Source organism: Phaenicophaeus curvirostris, chromosome 5 (genome assembly GCF_032191515.1).
Source record: "Phaenicophaeus curvirostris isolate KB17595 chromosome 5, BPBGC_Pcur_1.0, whole genome shotgun sequence".
In the NCBI taxonomy this organism is placed as follows: Eukaryota; Metazoa; Chordata; class Aves; order Cuculiformes; family Cuculidae; genus Phaenicophaeus; species Phaenicophaeus curvirostris.
In genome coordinates this window covers 52123729-52140939 of record NC_091396.1, presented here as the reverse complement: position 1 = coordinate 52140939, position 17211 = coordinate 52123729, and the positions used below count along the sequence as shown (strand labels likewise).

Here is a 17211-nt window from a genome sequence, read left to right as displayed (position 1 = left end):
ACCTCATTGCTCTCTACAACTACCTGAAAGGACGTTGTAGAGAGGAGGGTGCTGGCCTCTTCTCCCAAGTGACAGGGGACAGGACAAGAGGGAATGGCCTCAAGCTATGCCAGGGGAGGTTTAGGCTAGACGTTAGGAAAAAATTCTTTACAGAAAGGGTCATTGGGCACTGGAACAGGCTGCCCAGGGAGGTGGTTGAGTCACCTTCCCTGGAGGTGTTTAAGGCACGGGTGGATGAGGTGCTGAGGGATATGGTTTAGTGTTTGATAGGAACGGTTGGACTCGATGATCCGGTGGGTCTCTTCCAACCTGGTTATTCTGTGATTCTGTGAAAAGTTAGGTCAAGGAAAAAAATTCCTCTTTTAAAGAGAGGATGCTTCTTCCCACACAGAAACCAACAGCAAAGGCTAGTTTGTATTATACCATAGGTGGTTTTGATAAAAAATACATGTTGCCTCTTGTTTCAACATGGGCCTGAACAACACCCTGGGGGGTGAATCTCTCTGGATGTTTTGATATTTGGGATCTAGGCTGGATGCTGTGGTTTTAAACTGTTTTCATGTGGTAATTTTTTTTTCTGTACACCTGTGTGCCGAAGACCTACATTTATTGCAAGGATTGCCATTGACAGTGGATAAAAAAGAACAATTAATCAAAACTTACAGATGGTGAATGATTACTGAGAATCACTCAGAGATGATGTAGTGCTCTAAACTTCATTTACCTTTATTTCTGTTTCAGAAAACACAAGTACTTGCAAAAGGATCCAGAACATACAATCTGAAGGAGGAAATTCAAGCCCGGAACTAGGCTAAAAAAGGTGAGTACAGAACAGCAGAAAAAAAAAAATTGGGCCAATTCATAGCCGTTTCTGCTGCAGCTCTTAAGATATTGGAGAGAATTTTCTGCTTAGCCCACTACAATTGACTTGGAAAGTCCTATTGGAAAGTGAAAGCCTATTCTTCATGGAGCTCTTTATAGTAGTGAAAGAATACATGAACTTCTGATCTTTAGAAAATGTCTGTGCCTTATTCCTGGCCTGAAAATATATCAAAAGAAAAGAAGAGAGGATTCTGGGAAAATAACTTTTCCCTAAAGCCACTCTTAAATGTCAGGGTTGGTTTTTTTTAGGTTACTGATTGTGCCACAGTACTTAAACAACAAAAAAAGCATGATGCAGGTTCTTTACATTTTCTCCATTATATTAAAGTGGTACTTTTGAAAGCAAAAATAAAAGAATTCTCCCCCACAACATGTGAGTTAAGCAATGACAATTCAACCAATATATAACAATCTCTAGACAACAGGGGAATAACAAAACTTGAAGATAACAATGAGGATTTTGAACAATCACTTCACCACTTTTACACAAACTTTGACTTTATGTTGAACTTTTGCTCCATTCTAGCTTGAACTGTATCATCCATTCCAGTTTGAACTTCTGCTCCATTCCAGTTTGAACTATCACTTTAGCCCGTTACACCTCAATTGTCTTTAAAGACTTACTCGAAAATGCAGAAAAACTGCATTTAAAAAAGGCCAAAGGCATAACTAATAACTCCCTCCTTGGTTCGAAGTTCACCTATTGAGATTGTCACACACTTAGGAAGCTCTACTCCAACATCTATTTTTCACTCATAAAAAAAGCTGTCTGAGACTTGAATAAACCCAAATATGACAATTTGTTCTCCAGGAAATGTTTGCCACATGTTAAATTTATGCATTATCCTGGAACATTAAGAAGAAGTGCATGATTGCACTGCCCTAATTAAAACTGGAATCCAAAAACTTGCTAGAAACAATTCGGTTAAAAACATCTTTGCAACACATGCACTCAATCCTGCATTTTTAAGATGGTCTGGGGAGACGTTTATTCTTCTTTAGAAGTTGTTTATTACTGTTACTGTTATTATTGTTGGTTTTGTTATTATTAGCAACATGTTTATGTGCACAAGCATATTGCTGACTTGGATCCACTTATTCCGCCATATAATAGAAACAGTTTCTTCATTATCTCTTTGACTATCAGGAACCCATGTAATGGGCCTATCTTCAGTGAATCAGTTTGTTTCCATTCTTCACCCACGCTGAAAATCCATAACTGCTGACTGCAAGAAGCTCCTTTAAGAGTACATAGTAGAGTAACACGTGTAAACACATGGTTTTATCTGGTCTTCACACAGTATGCTTCAATATTTGTTTGGTCGCAAACATCTCTTCAAAATGATAGCAACTGAAGTAACACGATCTCTGAATTGTTTTACAATATGGAAACTTCCTCCTCCTTTTTCACTGCATGTGACGTTAATTGCTGACAAGTAATATTTGTGTTAACAGTAATTGTGTGAGAGGTGACTACTGACTACACGTCTGTGAGGAGTAATCTAATCTCTGCTGTCTAATCTTCAAAGCATCTGAGGGAGAGTCAACCTGGGAAATGCGAAGGGCACCAACACAGAAAGGTTGGTTTTGTATAGCCACTCACAGCAGAGCTTCCAAAAAAATTCAGAAGGTGAATATTATTACACACTGCTATTCTAAGATTTTTAACACTGTCAAAGGTACCAAACTCTCTTTATACCCCTTCCTCTTCATCCAAGAAGCCTCCCTTACAGTCACTAAATCAAGTCATTACACATTTATACAGTTAGAAGCCTCTGGCCTAGTGATCTCCAACACATCATTATTAACTGTTGACTTCAAAATTACTAGCAGCTCAGTACTCATCCGGCTGCTCCAACCATTTTTTAATATAAACCTGCCTTATGACTTTCCCTCCACCTCCCCTCTGGCAAACCAGCACTTCTACCATTACTGCGTATGATGGCTTGAAAACACTTTCCTAAGATTTGCATTTAGCCATGGGGCCTCCAGCCCAGTTTTACTGTCATCAAACCCAGCCTTCAGACCATCAAATGAACCCCCTTCCGCCTCTGTCCTCGCAGTGTTTGGCATTTTAACTATCTTCTGTTTCCTTACTATAAACTCCTAGAATGTTAGACTTACCTGGCACTGAGAAGGGAGATAGGTTGTCCTGTTCATTTTCCTCCTCTTGGTTCACCACAGGGATGTTCCCATTTTCAATGTTCCCATGTCTCCCATTCTGAAGTGGTTTGCCTGAGCCATTGGCAGACTGGATTAACCGCTGACGCTGCACAGTGTCAAAGACAAATGACTCTGTTAAATATGAGCTTTGCCGTCTGTTCAGTCCCAGTAGTGTGAGCCATGATGTTTCCCCACCAAGCCTTCCTTCCAGTCAGCAACAAATCAGTCTATGGCCTACCTGTTTTCATCATGCCAGTGTTGACCACACACTTCATAGAATCATAGAATAACCAGGTTGGAAGAGACCCACCAGATCATCGAGTCCAATAGTATTGGCAGAAGTCTTTCAATATATGATGGAGAAAGTTGTCATACCTATTCTTCCACACCATGTTTTAATGAGTGTGGCTATTCTGAAGCACTTCTCACTCAACAGCTCCCACTCAAACCAACAATATCACCATAATTTCTGCACTATTAGAGTTAGCTTATGAATGACTCATTACTCAAGATCTCTCCTACTCAGGTCAAACTCATCTGCCTCCTTCTCATCTCCATTCCTTGACACACATGTAAAGGTCCTACTTACTATTTCAAACCAAGATTAATCCTTGTTGCCCTTGTCCGAATATGTACTATCATGAAGCTCATAACTGCCTCTGCATACATGTATATGACTGCTACAGTGCCACAGTTACTAATGTTTAAAAACTATCCCTGTATTATTTATAATTTACAAAATTATTTATAACTATTGATATCTATAGAAATTGTTTATTTATTATTTATAAAAATTGTTTATTTATTATTTATAATTTCCCCATTAATACACTGGAGAATGCAAGATGCAACAGTTATTTCCTACTTTCACAAAAAAAAAAAATGCACGGGCAATAAGTGTTCTTTTTCATGACGAACTGTTGCAGCTTCTTAAAAAGTACTCTGAAATGCCTTGAAAGGTAAAGTAACTGCACAACATGCCAAAACATTCTGGAACTTTTATTAGCACACTGTTATTGAAAATAGAGGAAACTTACATCTTTTGCAAAAACTCATACACTTTGCAAAACTTTGGCAATGAGAGCACAGAAGAACACAGATCCAAAATGTTCTGCCTTAGAGGATGCTTTTTGCAGATGTTGAACTAGCAAGTATCAGCCCTCTGCACATATCCATTAAGAAAGAGATTTTTTCTAATCAATGAAATGCCTTCAAAGTAGAACTTTGTTACAGAGTCAATTGCTGCTGTGTGCCCTCTCTGATCTTCTGTTCTTGACTGTATGCCACTAAGCTGACTTCCGAATAAACATTACACTATTTCACTGTTAAATTGTACTTTTGTTACAAATAAGCGCTGCCATCCTTCACTGGGGTATTCACAGTGCTGGGTAGACATATGAACTGTGTTAAGATGTTCAAATTCTAGGAATTTGGCAAAGCTTGTGTTTCCTAAACTACTGAAATTAATTTATTTGCCAGAATAAAAACCTCTCATGTTTGACATTGTAGGGAGCAAAGGATAAAATCCTGCCTTCACTAAAACCAAGGTTGGCAGGCCAAAGATTTCACCCCAAGTACTATATACACACTCAGAACAGCATCACTTAGCTGGTTCAGTCACTTCAGATGCAGGGTATGAAACAAGCAACAGACGGTGGTGAGAATATATCGAGTAAGAGGTAACTGAAACTGTCCAGAGTAAATTCTCCTAACAAAAATATTTTGATCCATTCTCATTTTGAGCTAAGGACTACACTGAAGACTAAGAACGTAGGCAAATATCTGATGTGATCCTGATATGCTGCTAATATAAGAGCAGTTCTTACAGATTTTTGGGTGCTCTGTCCGTTATCCTTTCTTAGTCTGACAAATTTCCTAATCATCAAAACCAACTCTGCTGCTGCAGACAAAATCCAAATGTGCACATGCACACACACACACAGAGACAACAAACACCTTCCGGCAAGGAGATAAGGGAGTCCCTCCTTGGTGACTGTCCTCCCATTAAGATAGGCATATTCACCAGCTGGGCATCCATCTTCAAATCTGCTGTAACAGCTGCTACAGAAAGACAGCTTAGCCCACCTCTAGGAACATGGGAGAATCTGAATTCCAGAATTGCTACGAGCGACTACGAGGATTTTGGCAACCCCTCTGCCTCATAGTTATGTATTGATTCCTTAATAAACCTACCTCATTAATGATAAGTCGGCTTGCCATACGCATTCTGGTGCGTGGTCCAAACTTGTTTGTAATCATAATCCGTAATCCAGCTTCAGGAAACCGGTATTTGGGGGGACTGGAGCAGATGATCTCATCCACCATCACGACATTGTTTTTGCCATACTGCTGCATCCCCTTCACTAATGACCACAATGGACACAGTTAGTTGTAGAATTGACCTTACCATGCTTGCCATCATTCAGAGTCATTCTTTTCAGGCACAAGTGGGGAGTAATATTCATCTGAATGCTTGAATTTATGAGTGACCTTCCTGTAATATTTCTGTAACCTGATGAATTCGCTCATCAGCTGTGCAATTTGTTTAGATCACATCACATGCTGAAAAGGGATTTCACTCTGCTAAGGCAGCCACTAACCAACTCTCAGATGGGAGCAGTTTTTACCCAGCCATGCTGCAATACCAGTTTTCTTTGCTCATACAAAGAAAAACCTTCTCTAAAAACACTTGCAATGTGGCAGTGTAGACAGCACTCCTGAAACCTCCAAAGGTATCCCATTGGATCAAGGCACTGCAAATCCAGAAGTCCCTAATGTTGTGCTCATTCCTTTCAGATATCTTCACGGAATATTATTACTATTTCTAACGTGACAAGATTTGAAATTATGAAAAACAACAATTGTTGAGAACAAATGTATGTTATAAGTAAGCCTTGGTTAATACAAAGGAACTTGTACCAACATTAAGAATTTTGTTCTACTGTGTTAAGAACACAAACAGAGAGACAAAATTATATTGGGAGTCAACACAAGTACAGGCAAGAACTTTCAAAGCTCAACAACAAACCAATATTCTCACAAATACTACAAACTACACATAGCAAGCAGAGCAAGGCTCAGCAGACAGGAGACATACCCATGTGGGGTTAGAAAGCAGAGCAGGTAATATGCATATGAATGCAATAAATATTAATTATTACATGTAATAATGTGTATGGGGGAAAAAAAAACCAATAAAATTTTTCGATGCTTGGTTTCTGCTTTGCTTAGCTTGGCTTCACCCTCCCACACTCCTTCTGCATTAAGTTACTTACATTAGGAAGAAGAAGAGAATTTAAGAGGTAGAAGTGAAAGACAATTAGTGCATGGTTCAAGTCAGGAAGGAAAGGAAATCTAAGAAAACATTCAACTCAAACAACTGAATTAAAACAGACCAGTTCTAAAACCAGAGAAATAAATACGGGTTTTTGGGGTTTTTTTGGCTTTGTTACAGCGTTGAATTTTTTTTTTTTCCAGGAAGAAGAGTGGATCCATACATGCATGTAAATCACAACATGCAAGAAAGGTTTTGCTGTCTCAAGCATCTTCTAACATATTTGAAATTGAAGAAAAATATACTTCCATTATCATTCAACAAGAAAAACCTAGAAAGCCTGTAAATCAACAGTAAACAGCTGTACCTTTCACCCATTATCATTTCAGCATCTTGCTTTCTTTCACTAAAATGAGTCTTCAATGAGTACACTAAGGTCACCTGAGGTATCATAAAGAGATCTTGGGTTTCAAAAAGAAATATGCCCTACTCAAGGAATCCACCCTGCAGACTTGTCTTGCAGCTTATCTTCTCTAATGGATAATAGAAGTAGTAATAATTTTGCATTTGGTAAACTTAAAGGAACAATTATACTCCCTCCTCCCCAACATTTGAAACAAATTAACTTTGCTGAGTACTGCAGCTGATGATGTAACTAAGGATGACATCCATTACAAAGACTTTCACAGTTAGAGTATAGCAGCTTTTCTGTGAAGGAACATATAAGCCAGACCAGCTTCCTAGACATCAGTCCTCACAGAAGAGGACTCAACCACAGTAGCTGAACATTTACGTTAGCTAGACAAAGAAAAAGAAATGTTTGACAGCACTCCTGATAAGGCAAAAAGGACAGGTATCTTTTTAAAAGTCTCATCAGATGAACTGCTCTCAGGCAAGTTTCTTCAGTGAAGTCTCCAAAATGCTTTGTTACCTTACAGTATCATGTAAAACATGGAAGCATTGTAGTTGCTCTGGAACTGTTTCTTAGAGCACTATGGAGACAGTGACCAAATATACTCAGCTTTGATGAAATACCATGAAAAAAACCCTCACTATAAACTTCACTATAAATATATTTTTGTACATATATAAATACATTTAATTTATATTAAATATATTTATATTCATGTTATTTTTGCTGTTTTGACTTACTGCAGCAAATTGCTCTTATATTTTCATAACAACTCTTCAGTCTGACTCCCTGTGCCCACAAACATACGTACCTTGGCCCCATATGGTACAGGCTCCACCTAAAATTGCAAAAGTGGTTATCACAAATGTGAGACAGAGAAAAGCATTTCTTAGCTTCTGGCTTATGATGTTCCTTAGAAAAGTATCTTCTGAGAACAGCTTTTCCTTTTTACAAACTACCTAAACTTTCTGCTCACCACAAAGGGTTATCACCAACAACCTTGTCAAAATCAAAAGACGCTTCTTGCTGACTTTAGTCGACTCCTGATCAGGCCCCCCATGTATCTACATCACAGTGTTCAGAGACCTGCTTTATCCAAGTGTTTCTGGGTTTAGACCAGAATTGAACCATGCTGCCAGGTGGAAAATTGGGTCAATACAATGAAAGCCAAAGGCACTGAACCACATATGTACTTTTAAAATAGCAGCATTATTCAAAAAGTACAAATATTTTACCTTCACTGGTGTGTGTAGAACTCACCCTTGAAACTGAATTTATCTTATGGTGAGAAGCTCTCCTTTTTCTCTCTGGACCTTGAGTAATGGAAGCTTTTCTATTATATCATTGGGAGCTCTTGAAAGTAATAAAACCTACAAGCATGTAAGCCTGCCTTTTATCTGCACCTCAAACAACAGACTAACCAGCCTTGTAGGAAGATGGTTCATCCCCAAAGCAACTGGTTTTTTGAGAGGTAATCAGACTCTTCTCCTGTGAAAATCAGATTAAGGATATATCTACACCTTGGTGAAGCCACTGGAGGTTTTTTGGTGTACCCTGAAACTTTCTAACCATAGGTTTGAGAGAAGGCAAAGGCCAGATCTAGTTCTCTCTCTGCTACTAGCCGTGCTCCTGTTTCTGTAAGCTGCTGCTGGGGAAGGCACAGCTCAGCTTGTGTAGCCAGCCAAGTGTCAGCTAATAGCAAGTCACCAACAGGTCATGGCATATTTTGACTCAACAGGAGGGAGATGCAACAGGCAGCCGTGTGATGGGACAGCTTCTTAACACATGAAGCATCCACCTACAAAGCAGTGAGGCTAACATTATAATGCTTCTCTCCACTGCTCACTCCAAACCCTGCCACCTCCTCAATCTTTCTTTGTGTCTTCTCTCATCCCAGGTAGGTTTGCCTGTGATAATACCTATATTCACACACACTGAACAATGCAACATGTATTTATGTAATGGGTGCTGGGGAAGGCAAAGGGAATCTGATTGAAACTGCACCCTCAGTGCATCTTTGAGTGAAATTTGAGAAGAGATCTGCTGTGGCTGGTTGCTACTCGAGACACCATTATCCTGAGACCAGGTGTTTATTAGCTTTCTTGTTCCTTTTCCTAAGAATTCTGCATGTTATTCACGAGCATTAAATAATTTTCGTATTTCCTGAAAAGGAAACGGGTGGACAGGCAACTGCTCTGTGCTATACCTGTACCACACAGTGGCTAGAGGAGAGCATGCAGGGAGATGATATCAAAACCCAGCAAATGCCTTGGAAGTAAAATCTGGTAATATCTATGTTCTTTGAGTAGATCACCCTTTTCCTGTGTCCCCTCTTGAATACATAAGTAATAACTGCCCTAGGAAGCACCCTCTTGTATGTATTTACCTCCACAACGGACAGACTTCACTGTATCATAGTCAATGCTCACAGAAAATCATTGTAAAATGAGATCAAAGTACTTGAGTCATCTTCATTTAACTACGCTACAATCTCCTATGAGACATAGTTTTAAATCTCTGTTAAACTATTGTCTAAACAACATATCAGAGACAAGAGCATCAGTGTGCTGTCTTTGCATAAACCTGTAGTAAGTGACAGCATCTACCTTGAAGAGATCCCAGTCTAAACACTAAAAGCAGAAAAATGGGATTCTCTGAGTCTGCTCTAAATCCCTGTTTGCCACTATCTGATATTACACAAGGACCTTTCCAAACGCTACCTACATTGCTGCTGAGTTCAGTCTCCTAGAATGGGAGATGTCTGCAAAAAACAAAGCAAGGAGACCTCACTTGTAGCCCAAGAGCTCACTAAATTATATGGTTTGTGCTTTGAAGACAGGAATGATTTTGTGCTACAGAGAAAAGAAGGAAAGAAAGAGAAGAGGGTAAGACAATGATAAAAAACAGGCTTACAAAAAAAGCCAAAAATACCCAGGTATGTTTGCTTACCTTCTGGTATGGCCAGAAGCTGGGTATCATCTTCTTCCCCTTTATGACAAAGACACAGACAGCAAAGAACCTGCATTTCTCAATTTTACATATTGGCAATGTATGCAGAGATATTCAGCCATGCGAAAGCCAGTCTTCTGAGGATCTGAACTCAACAAGTAATCCCTTCTTTCCCACTCATCTGCCCACATCCTTTCTTTTAATACCCAAGTCTCAACTTCTAATTGCAAACTAATTTTTTTAAGTGAAAATTACCTTCTTCCTGGCAAAAAAAAAAAAAGGTATTTCTTTCACAGCTCATCACGGAACAGGAGACAAAAATGGAGGAAAATTGCCAGTGTGCAAAGCAGCTTCTTTTTGGAATACTGAAAAAAAAAATTTGACTGTGTTTTTTTTTATCTGGCAGTCTGACTGCTGAATTGTCAAGTCAATTCAATAAGAATTTCTGCCTATGATTGAACAGTAATACTGTTTTTATCTGCATTACAGAAATGAAAAAGGATATTCTGTGAACTACTCTTTTTACAAGTCCTGTCTGCTCAGCCTTACCTTTCCATAGTAATGGAATGGATGGGTCATCATAATTAGAGGCATAACATTTATTACCACCTTCCAGCTCATTGTTGACTGTGTCACCATTTCCAACATTCTTGCTTTTGAGGGTGAAGAAATTTTGCATCCTCACATTGTACCTGAAAGTGCAAAGGAAAGGTCTGAAAAGGTTGGATTGTTGCATTTCCTCATCAAACTTTTAAGCATCTGAGAACAACTTATGCAGGCAAACAGTAAAACCTAAATGGATGTTCTCCAACAACTCGTAAGAGGTTAAGAGAAAGGACTATCCAGTTCAGTGGCAAGATGTCAGGAAGGCAAGGGCTGCATCTATCTCTCATGAGATAGAGCAAACTGCAAAAAGACACAAGGACACATTTAATGCAGGCAAAACACTGGAGCTGCTGATTTTGGAGCCAGAACATTTACTGTACAACAGCTTCTTTCCTCCTGCATCACCTCACAATTCACCTCACTCTCTTTCAGTACCATGTTTCTCATGGCAGGTGTTTGAGCATTTCAAGGACTGATGGCCATATCCTTCTAAACAAAGAATGCATCTCTTTTAGCACTAGAATAGGATCCAAGCAGGCTGTCAATGAATTCTGTTAAGACCTAACGTAGGAGAAAAGAAAGGCTGAAGTTCCAAAAAGGGTGATTTGTGAGGGGAAGGCACCAGGGGTGCAAGGGTGCAAGTCTAAGCAACTTGCAGTAGAAGGGTGGACCTATAGATCCTTGCATTAACAGTCAGACCTGTCAGAGGCAGTGACACTACAGGAGAAGGATGTTAGTATACAATCTGGCACGAGATGGTCTGAAGATCAATATATGCTTAGCAGTCTGTCTCATGTTCCTTGACTTTGTTCTCCAGAGGTGACAAAACGCATGTAATAGCTGACACACAGTGTCCTTACAGACCGGAGTAGCCGCTGGACTTCTTCATATATCTAAATTACATGTTCTCGCATCTGTTTGTGAAAGCTACTTTACTTCAGCGCACTAGGAAGACAATGCACGAAAATATTTCCTATTGACTAAGCACAAATCTAGAGTGAAACTGATTAAACACAAAAAAGCAAGGGATCTTACACAGAAACACTGCCTTCAGCAGGAAGCCCAAGGACAAAACCACACCAAAAGACTGATGGTCAGTCTATGCCTAAAGGGCATATGGAAGAAAAAAAGCACTCACTTCATGATAAGTATGTAGAATGAATACATAATGATGAGTACAAGGCTTTCCCACCTCAAAGAGACGAAAAAAGAGTGTTAAAAGGCCATTCAAACAGCTGTATGCTTTACAAGTTTTATGTCAGTCTGTGCATTAAGCATCTAGTACAAGTCACATTTGTGTACACAGGAGTCACATAATTAAGATTAGATGGTGTCTCAGTAGACTCTCAAGTTCCAATAAACATGTAAATAAAATACACTGCATATATTTCAGATATATGCTGTGCAGACTGAAATCACAGCTACGCTCTGAGGATCATAATGCCAAGGCCTTTTGTCATGTCACTGCTGAAATACAGACCGGGCATTCCAAGAGGCCTCTTTTAAGAGATGCTTATCTTCCACTAGGATCCCACCTCGGACTGTTCTTTGGGACCGGTAGCACCCCCATAAATGTTAACAGCCAGAATCAGAGCAGTAGAACTTTGGTTACTCTCTCTGCACATGTGAGACACTGAGCTTTATATATAGTCTATTTATTCCATTAATGCTTCCAGGTTCTTAAATGTAGTTTTTCCTAATCATCATAAAAAATATAACCAAAGAAAATGCATATGATTTCTTATAGTGTCAGATCCAGCTCAGAAGCCCAGTGTGTACGAGTGAAAACTAAGTGCATTGCAACATTATTTACTGATCAGTCTCATGGCAAACACGGGAATAATTTACACCACTTACCATTCTATTTTCTCATCATATATGAACTAGAAGAAGGAAAAAAAAGGAAACAATTAAATCATCCTTTTCTCTGATCCATCTTGAAAACAGTCAAATATATTTCATAAAATGTCACATCAAGCCAGAAGCTACTCAAATTTTTATCCTTTCTAACCAGAAATTTCACTGTATGGACTGTGCCCCTCACAAAGCACAAACCTCGTGAACAAGGCTTGGACCCTCTCCATCACTGTTATAAATGCTATTTAGTTGAACAGTGGGAGCATGTGAAAGACAGAAAGATGTGCACACATGTACCCACAAGCTATGCTGTGTAAACGACAGTGAAGACACTTTTTCTGAAGAGACCTAGCTCTGATTCCTTTTTTACCAGCTAGACAAGTTTCAGAAAAGTCAGTCATTTTACTTCTGCTCTTAGGCCAAGCCATTATACACATTTTACCCCACCCTATGTAACTCCTGTAAAAAAAAATGGGCAGTTAGTGAGCTTTATTTATTAGAAAAAACACCAAAGTCGATTCTTCCTTTCCTTGTCACCAGACACAGTAAATGCATACATTCAGGAACTAGTACACTGCTCTAGATGAACAAAGCGATATCTCACGTGTGTTTCATTTCGAAGTTACCCACAATCAGTGAAAATTACTGTGTAGTATCAAGAAACAGACACCTTTCCTATTTAAAACAGAGTTATGGCTCAAAATTATTCACCTCCACACCAAGCAGTCCCCTTGGTCAGAACAGAGTGCTAACTGCCCTGTGTAACAGCAGCCTGCAGTACTTTACAGACTGAAGGTACAAAATGAATGGACATGGACGGACACATATTCTGTAGGCTGTAAGGAGTTTTCATATTTGGACTGCTTTGTGGAGCCATCACTAGAACAAGCTAGGAAAATAATTGTGTACCAGTGTATATCAATGGTTTGCAGACTGGTCTTCCAAAAATTAAAGCAACTAAATATATTAATTGTTAGCACAACTACTTACAACAATAAGTATAATCACAGATATCGTGTAGTACACAGAATCCCGGAAGACAGCCCATTGGGTAAGACAAACCACCTGTAAAATATCACACCTTCAGCCAACAAAAATAGGCAATTTTAAAGACAAAACAAAAGCCTCTATCATGCAATCACTTAGGTGTGTGTGGATAGAATTATCATTACCAATGATTCTGGGATATATATTAGTCTGGTAGACAGTGGATCTATAAAACTCATGAGTAATAAGAATCATACAGAAGCTTTCATTAATGAAATACATTTCTTACTAATAATTGGTCATAGTTTCAATTGTATGACAGCTAGTCAATGGTTCCCACTTCATTATATTTGAGGATATATTGAATTTAATACCTGAAAAAAAAAAAAGATACACAGTCTAACTGTCTACAGAGTAGATGGAGCAAATCTCATGCTTGTGTCCTAGACTCTTTGATCAACATCAGTACCAGAAGGATTAGCAGATGCCACTGTTGCTTCAGAAGACAGTACTGTATGAAGAGGAACCAGTCTCCTCTGTACGCTACATTTTCAGAGTGCTGAAACTACGGCTGAACGTTTTGGACACATTTGCTATTTATAAAGCATTTGTAAATTCTTTCCAACATCTGACATTTTTCACAATGCCAGTTCAGTTTTGGTTTTGACTAATACTCCTTTTTTTTTTAATATTTACTCTTGGAAACCTCTAAATTGTAAGCATTAAACTCCATAAAGATAAATATCTTACTAACCTGTCCTGCAAACAATCCACAGACACCAACAATACAGAGGATGTTGAAAACTGCTGAACCAACAATGGTCCCTACTCCTACATCTCCATGAGTGATAAATACACCTGCAGAGGGAACAAAACATGCATTATTACCTCTGTAATTTCCTTTTAGGTCACAGACAATTACTTAGTACATGTATTACCTGAAAAAAAGAGACTGTCTGAAAGTTTAATCAAGACTTGTTTCATAATAAATGCTCACTTCCCTGTGGAATATTTTGTTCTTTCAGTCTAGCTAGCAGCGCCTAACTTTTAGCTTAACATCTCTACATATATGTTTTTAGTAAAATAAAATGATTTCTTAGCTATTTAGTTCAACAGTAAGTCCTATATTTCACAGCTTGATTGTTAGCAGTGCAGTAATCCATTCCAATGAATACAAAACATCTCTAGTCACACCAGGAGCACGGAATTTATTTCAAACAGTATCAGAAAGAATAGAAAACCTTTCCCGCAGGTATTTAAAATTTACTGTGTTCTTCATTGCAATATCTCATAGGATTACGAAATTCTTCCCTCAAAGAACTCGTGGCTGCTTTGGGTGCAGAATTGTGTGCCTTCTGACTCAAACGGAGAACCAGGACTCAGACTTGATCTATTCTAGTAGTGACTTCAGATTTCCCTTAGTAGTGAACCCACCTATGCCTCAGATACCTATCTATAACACAATTGCATCAGAATGAAAAAAATTAATGGCTGGAGTGCACACCCAGAGATTATTTAATGCAATCTTCAGCACTGAGACTGAACCAAAGATAATGTGAATGCACTACAGAGTTGTATCTACTTATACTTTAAAGCTTTCGCAAAAGGAAGCCTAAAAGACTTACACTAACTGCCTCTTAGTAAGTTGGACATGAGGCTATAGTGTTTTCCTTTAGACTGTATTTCCCTAAGGTTTGTGAAAATGTCAGTTGGGATAGTAGTAAAAAGTCTACTAAAGCTTTACTAAAGACAGATTTATCAAATGTAAGCCACCATGCTGCTAGATGGGATGCCATCCAGAGGGACCTGGGCAAACTCAAGAAGTAAACCACCTGAGGTTCAACAAAGCCAAGTACAAGGTCCTGCACATGGGTCAGGGCAATCCCCAGCATCACTACAGGCTGGAGGATGAAGGGATTGAGGGCAGCCTGCGGAGAAAGACTTGGGGGTACTGGTGGATGAGAAGCTGGACATGAGCCAGCAATGTGTGTAAACAGCTCAGAAGGCCAATCGTACCCTGGGTTGTATCAAAAGAAGCATGGCCAGCAGGTCAAGGGTGGCAATTCTGCCCCTTTGCTCCACTCTGGTGAGAATCCACCTGGAGTACCACATCCAGCTCTGGAGTTCTCAGCACAGGGAAGATATAGACCTGTCGCTGTGGGTCCAGAGGAAGACCACAGAATTGATCAGAGGGATGGAACATCTCTCTTATGAGGAAAGGTTGAGAGAGTAGGGACTGTTCAGCCTGGAGACGAAAAGGCTCGGGGAGACTTTATTGTGACTTTCAGTATTTAAAGGGGGCTTATAAGAAAGGTGGGGACAAAGTTTTTAGCAGGACCTACTGGGATAGGACAAGGTGTAACGCTTTTAAACTAAAAGATGGTAGATTTAGATTACCTATAAGGAAGAAGTTTTTTATAACGAGGGTGGTGAAACACTGGAGCAGGCTGCCCAGAGAGGTGTTATTACCCATCCCTGGACACATTCAAGGTTAGGTTGGATGGGGCTCCGAGAAACCTGATCTAGTTCAAAACGCCTCTTCTCACTGTAGGGTGGATGGACTAGACAACCTTTAAAGGTCCCTTCCAATCCAAACTATTCTATGATTTTACAAAATTTGCTGCTTTTCCCCTTCTCTATTAGTGTAATCCTGTGTCCCTCCTCCTCTTAACAGGTACTCCTTTTGCCATTTAGACCTCCTCTCTGTATCACTCATCTTTAATATTTCAGACGTTACTTCAAATAATTCTCTAAGTAATGTACACCATGTCCTTCTGTCTTTCAGAGATCTGACTTATCTATACATTAATTTGTTCTTTTCCCATGTTCCCTGTTCTCCTACTTCCTTGCTAAAATTAATTCCCTTTATTTGTGAAGGAAAAAGCCAAAGAGGCATCAAATTCTCTCTCAGGGGACAGCAATATATCTCTTCTTTTACTTCCTATGTTCAGAACCAGCCATTCCTCTCTGTGTTTTGAGAAGAGATTCACAGTTCCATGAGATATTTTGAGTAGTTAATTATACCATGAACCACCAACTAGATGACAGCTGCAATTGCTGATTATAAATTGACAGAAGAATGGTAGCACTTTCAGATACCTCTGCTTCATCTGCTGCTGATTTTTAACAGATCTCATAAAAGTTAGCGTGTGGGCTCATACCTATAACAGATGCAAACAACTCTGGAGTGGAGCTCCCTGCTGCCATGAATGTGGCTCCAGCAACATCTTCACTCAAATGTAGTTTCTGGAAGAAAAGCCATTGGTAATTTCAGCACTGCTACTGTATTTACTTTGCGCAGTTCTACAGCTGCAAAGACAGAAGCTCTTCATTTGCTGGCCACAGTGCTGTTAAAAGATGAATAGTCACTATGACACAGAATTAGACAATGCCTTTTGAGAAAGGAAACATACTTTGGGCAGGTAAATTGTTTACACCCTAGTTCAGTGAAGTGGCAGATAAAAATACCTACTTATACTTAACTGAATAGTCAATTGTAGCTTACATGTAGCTGATTAGAGGAAAGCATCTCTGTAGATTCATAAAGACTGTAAACCTGATTCAGGCTTCACTTTACACCTGTGTTATCAAAAATGAGTCCGCTGACACAAACAAAATTAGTCCAATTAGACACAGAGAGGACTGTGTGGTGTAGAAACTTCTGCTTTTATGACACGATGTCTCTTAAGCTCTAACAGGATATAGATAACCAAGTTCTCAGAGCAGCAAAAATGTGTAGCTCCAGAAGCGGGCTGCATCCAGTTAATACTGTCTAAAGATCTTTTCCTTGAACTAGAAGGAAGGTTTTATGGAGGAGCTTCTGCCTTTTTGAGAGTTTCTAGACTCATCATTAGTACCTTGTTTTACTTCATAGGATAGAAAAGTTATTAATGACAACAGGACCAGTACAGAAATGCTGTATTTTTCAGGCAGTATGCAACATGTTGAGCTGATGAAAATGGCATCCTATAGAACCTGACAAAACATAAATACAAGCCCTTACTGTACCACTCAATCTATTACCAGCTATACTGCTGCAAGAGTTCAAACCTAAGTATGCTAAATTCTTCTTAGCTCTTTT

At 39.2% G+C, this 17211-nt stretch overlaps 1 protein-coding gene across 4 annotated transcripts in view; it reads right to left on the bottom strand.

Annotated features, from left to right (window-relative positions):
- Nucleotides 1-17211, bottom strand: part of SLC24A4 (solute carrier family 24 member 4) — an 88949-nt gene that overhangs the window by 15286 nt on the left and 56452 nt on the right. For 3 of the 4 annotated variants that reach the window (XM_069858725.1, XM_069858723.1, XM_069858724.1), the window contains exons 5-12: nucleotides 16292-16376; nucleotides 13885-13988; nucleotides 13134-13208; nucleotides 12144-12169; nucleotides 11425-11478; nucleotides 10230-10372; nucleotides 5239-5408; nucleotides 3007-3151 (exon numbers count right to left, since the gene is read on the bottom strand). In XM_069858725.1, the coding sequence (XP_069714826.1) occupies nucleotides 3007-3151; nucleotides 5239-5408; nucleotides 10230-10372; nucleotides 11425-11478; nucleotides 12144-12169; nucleotides 13134-13208; nucleotides 13885-13988; nucleotides 16292-16376 (802 nt within the window). The remainder of the gene's footprint in view (nucleotides 1-3006; nucleotides 3152-5238; nucleotides 5409-10229; nucleotides 10373-11424; nucleotides 11479-12143; nucleotides 12170-13133; nucleotides 13209-13884; nucleotides 13989-16291; nucleotides 16377-17211) is intronic. The other variant, XM_069858726.1, reaches the window with a different exon arrangement.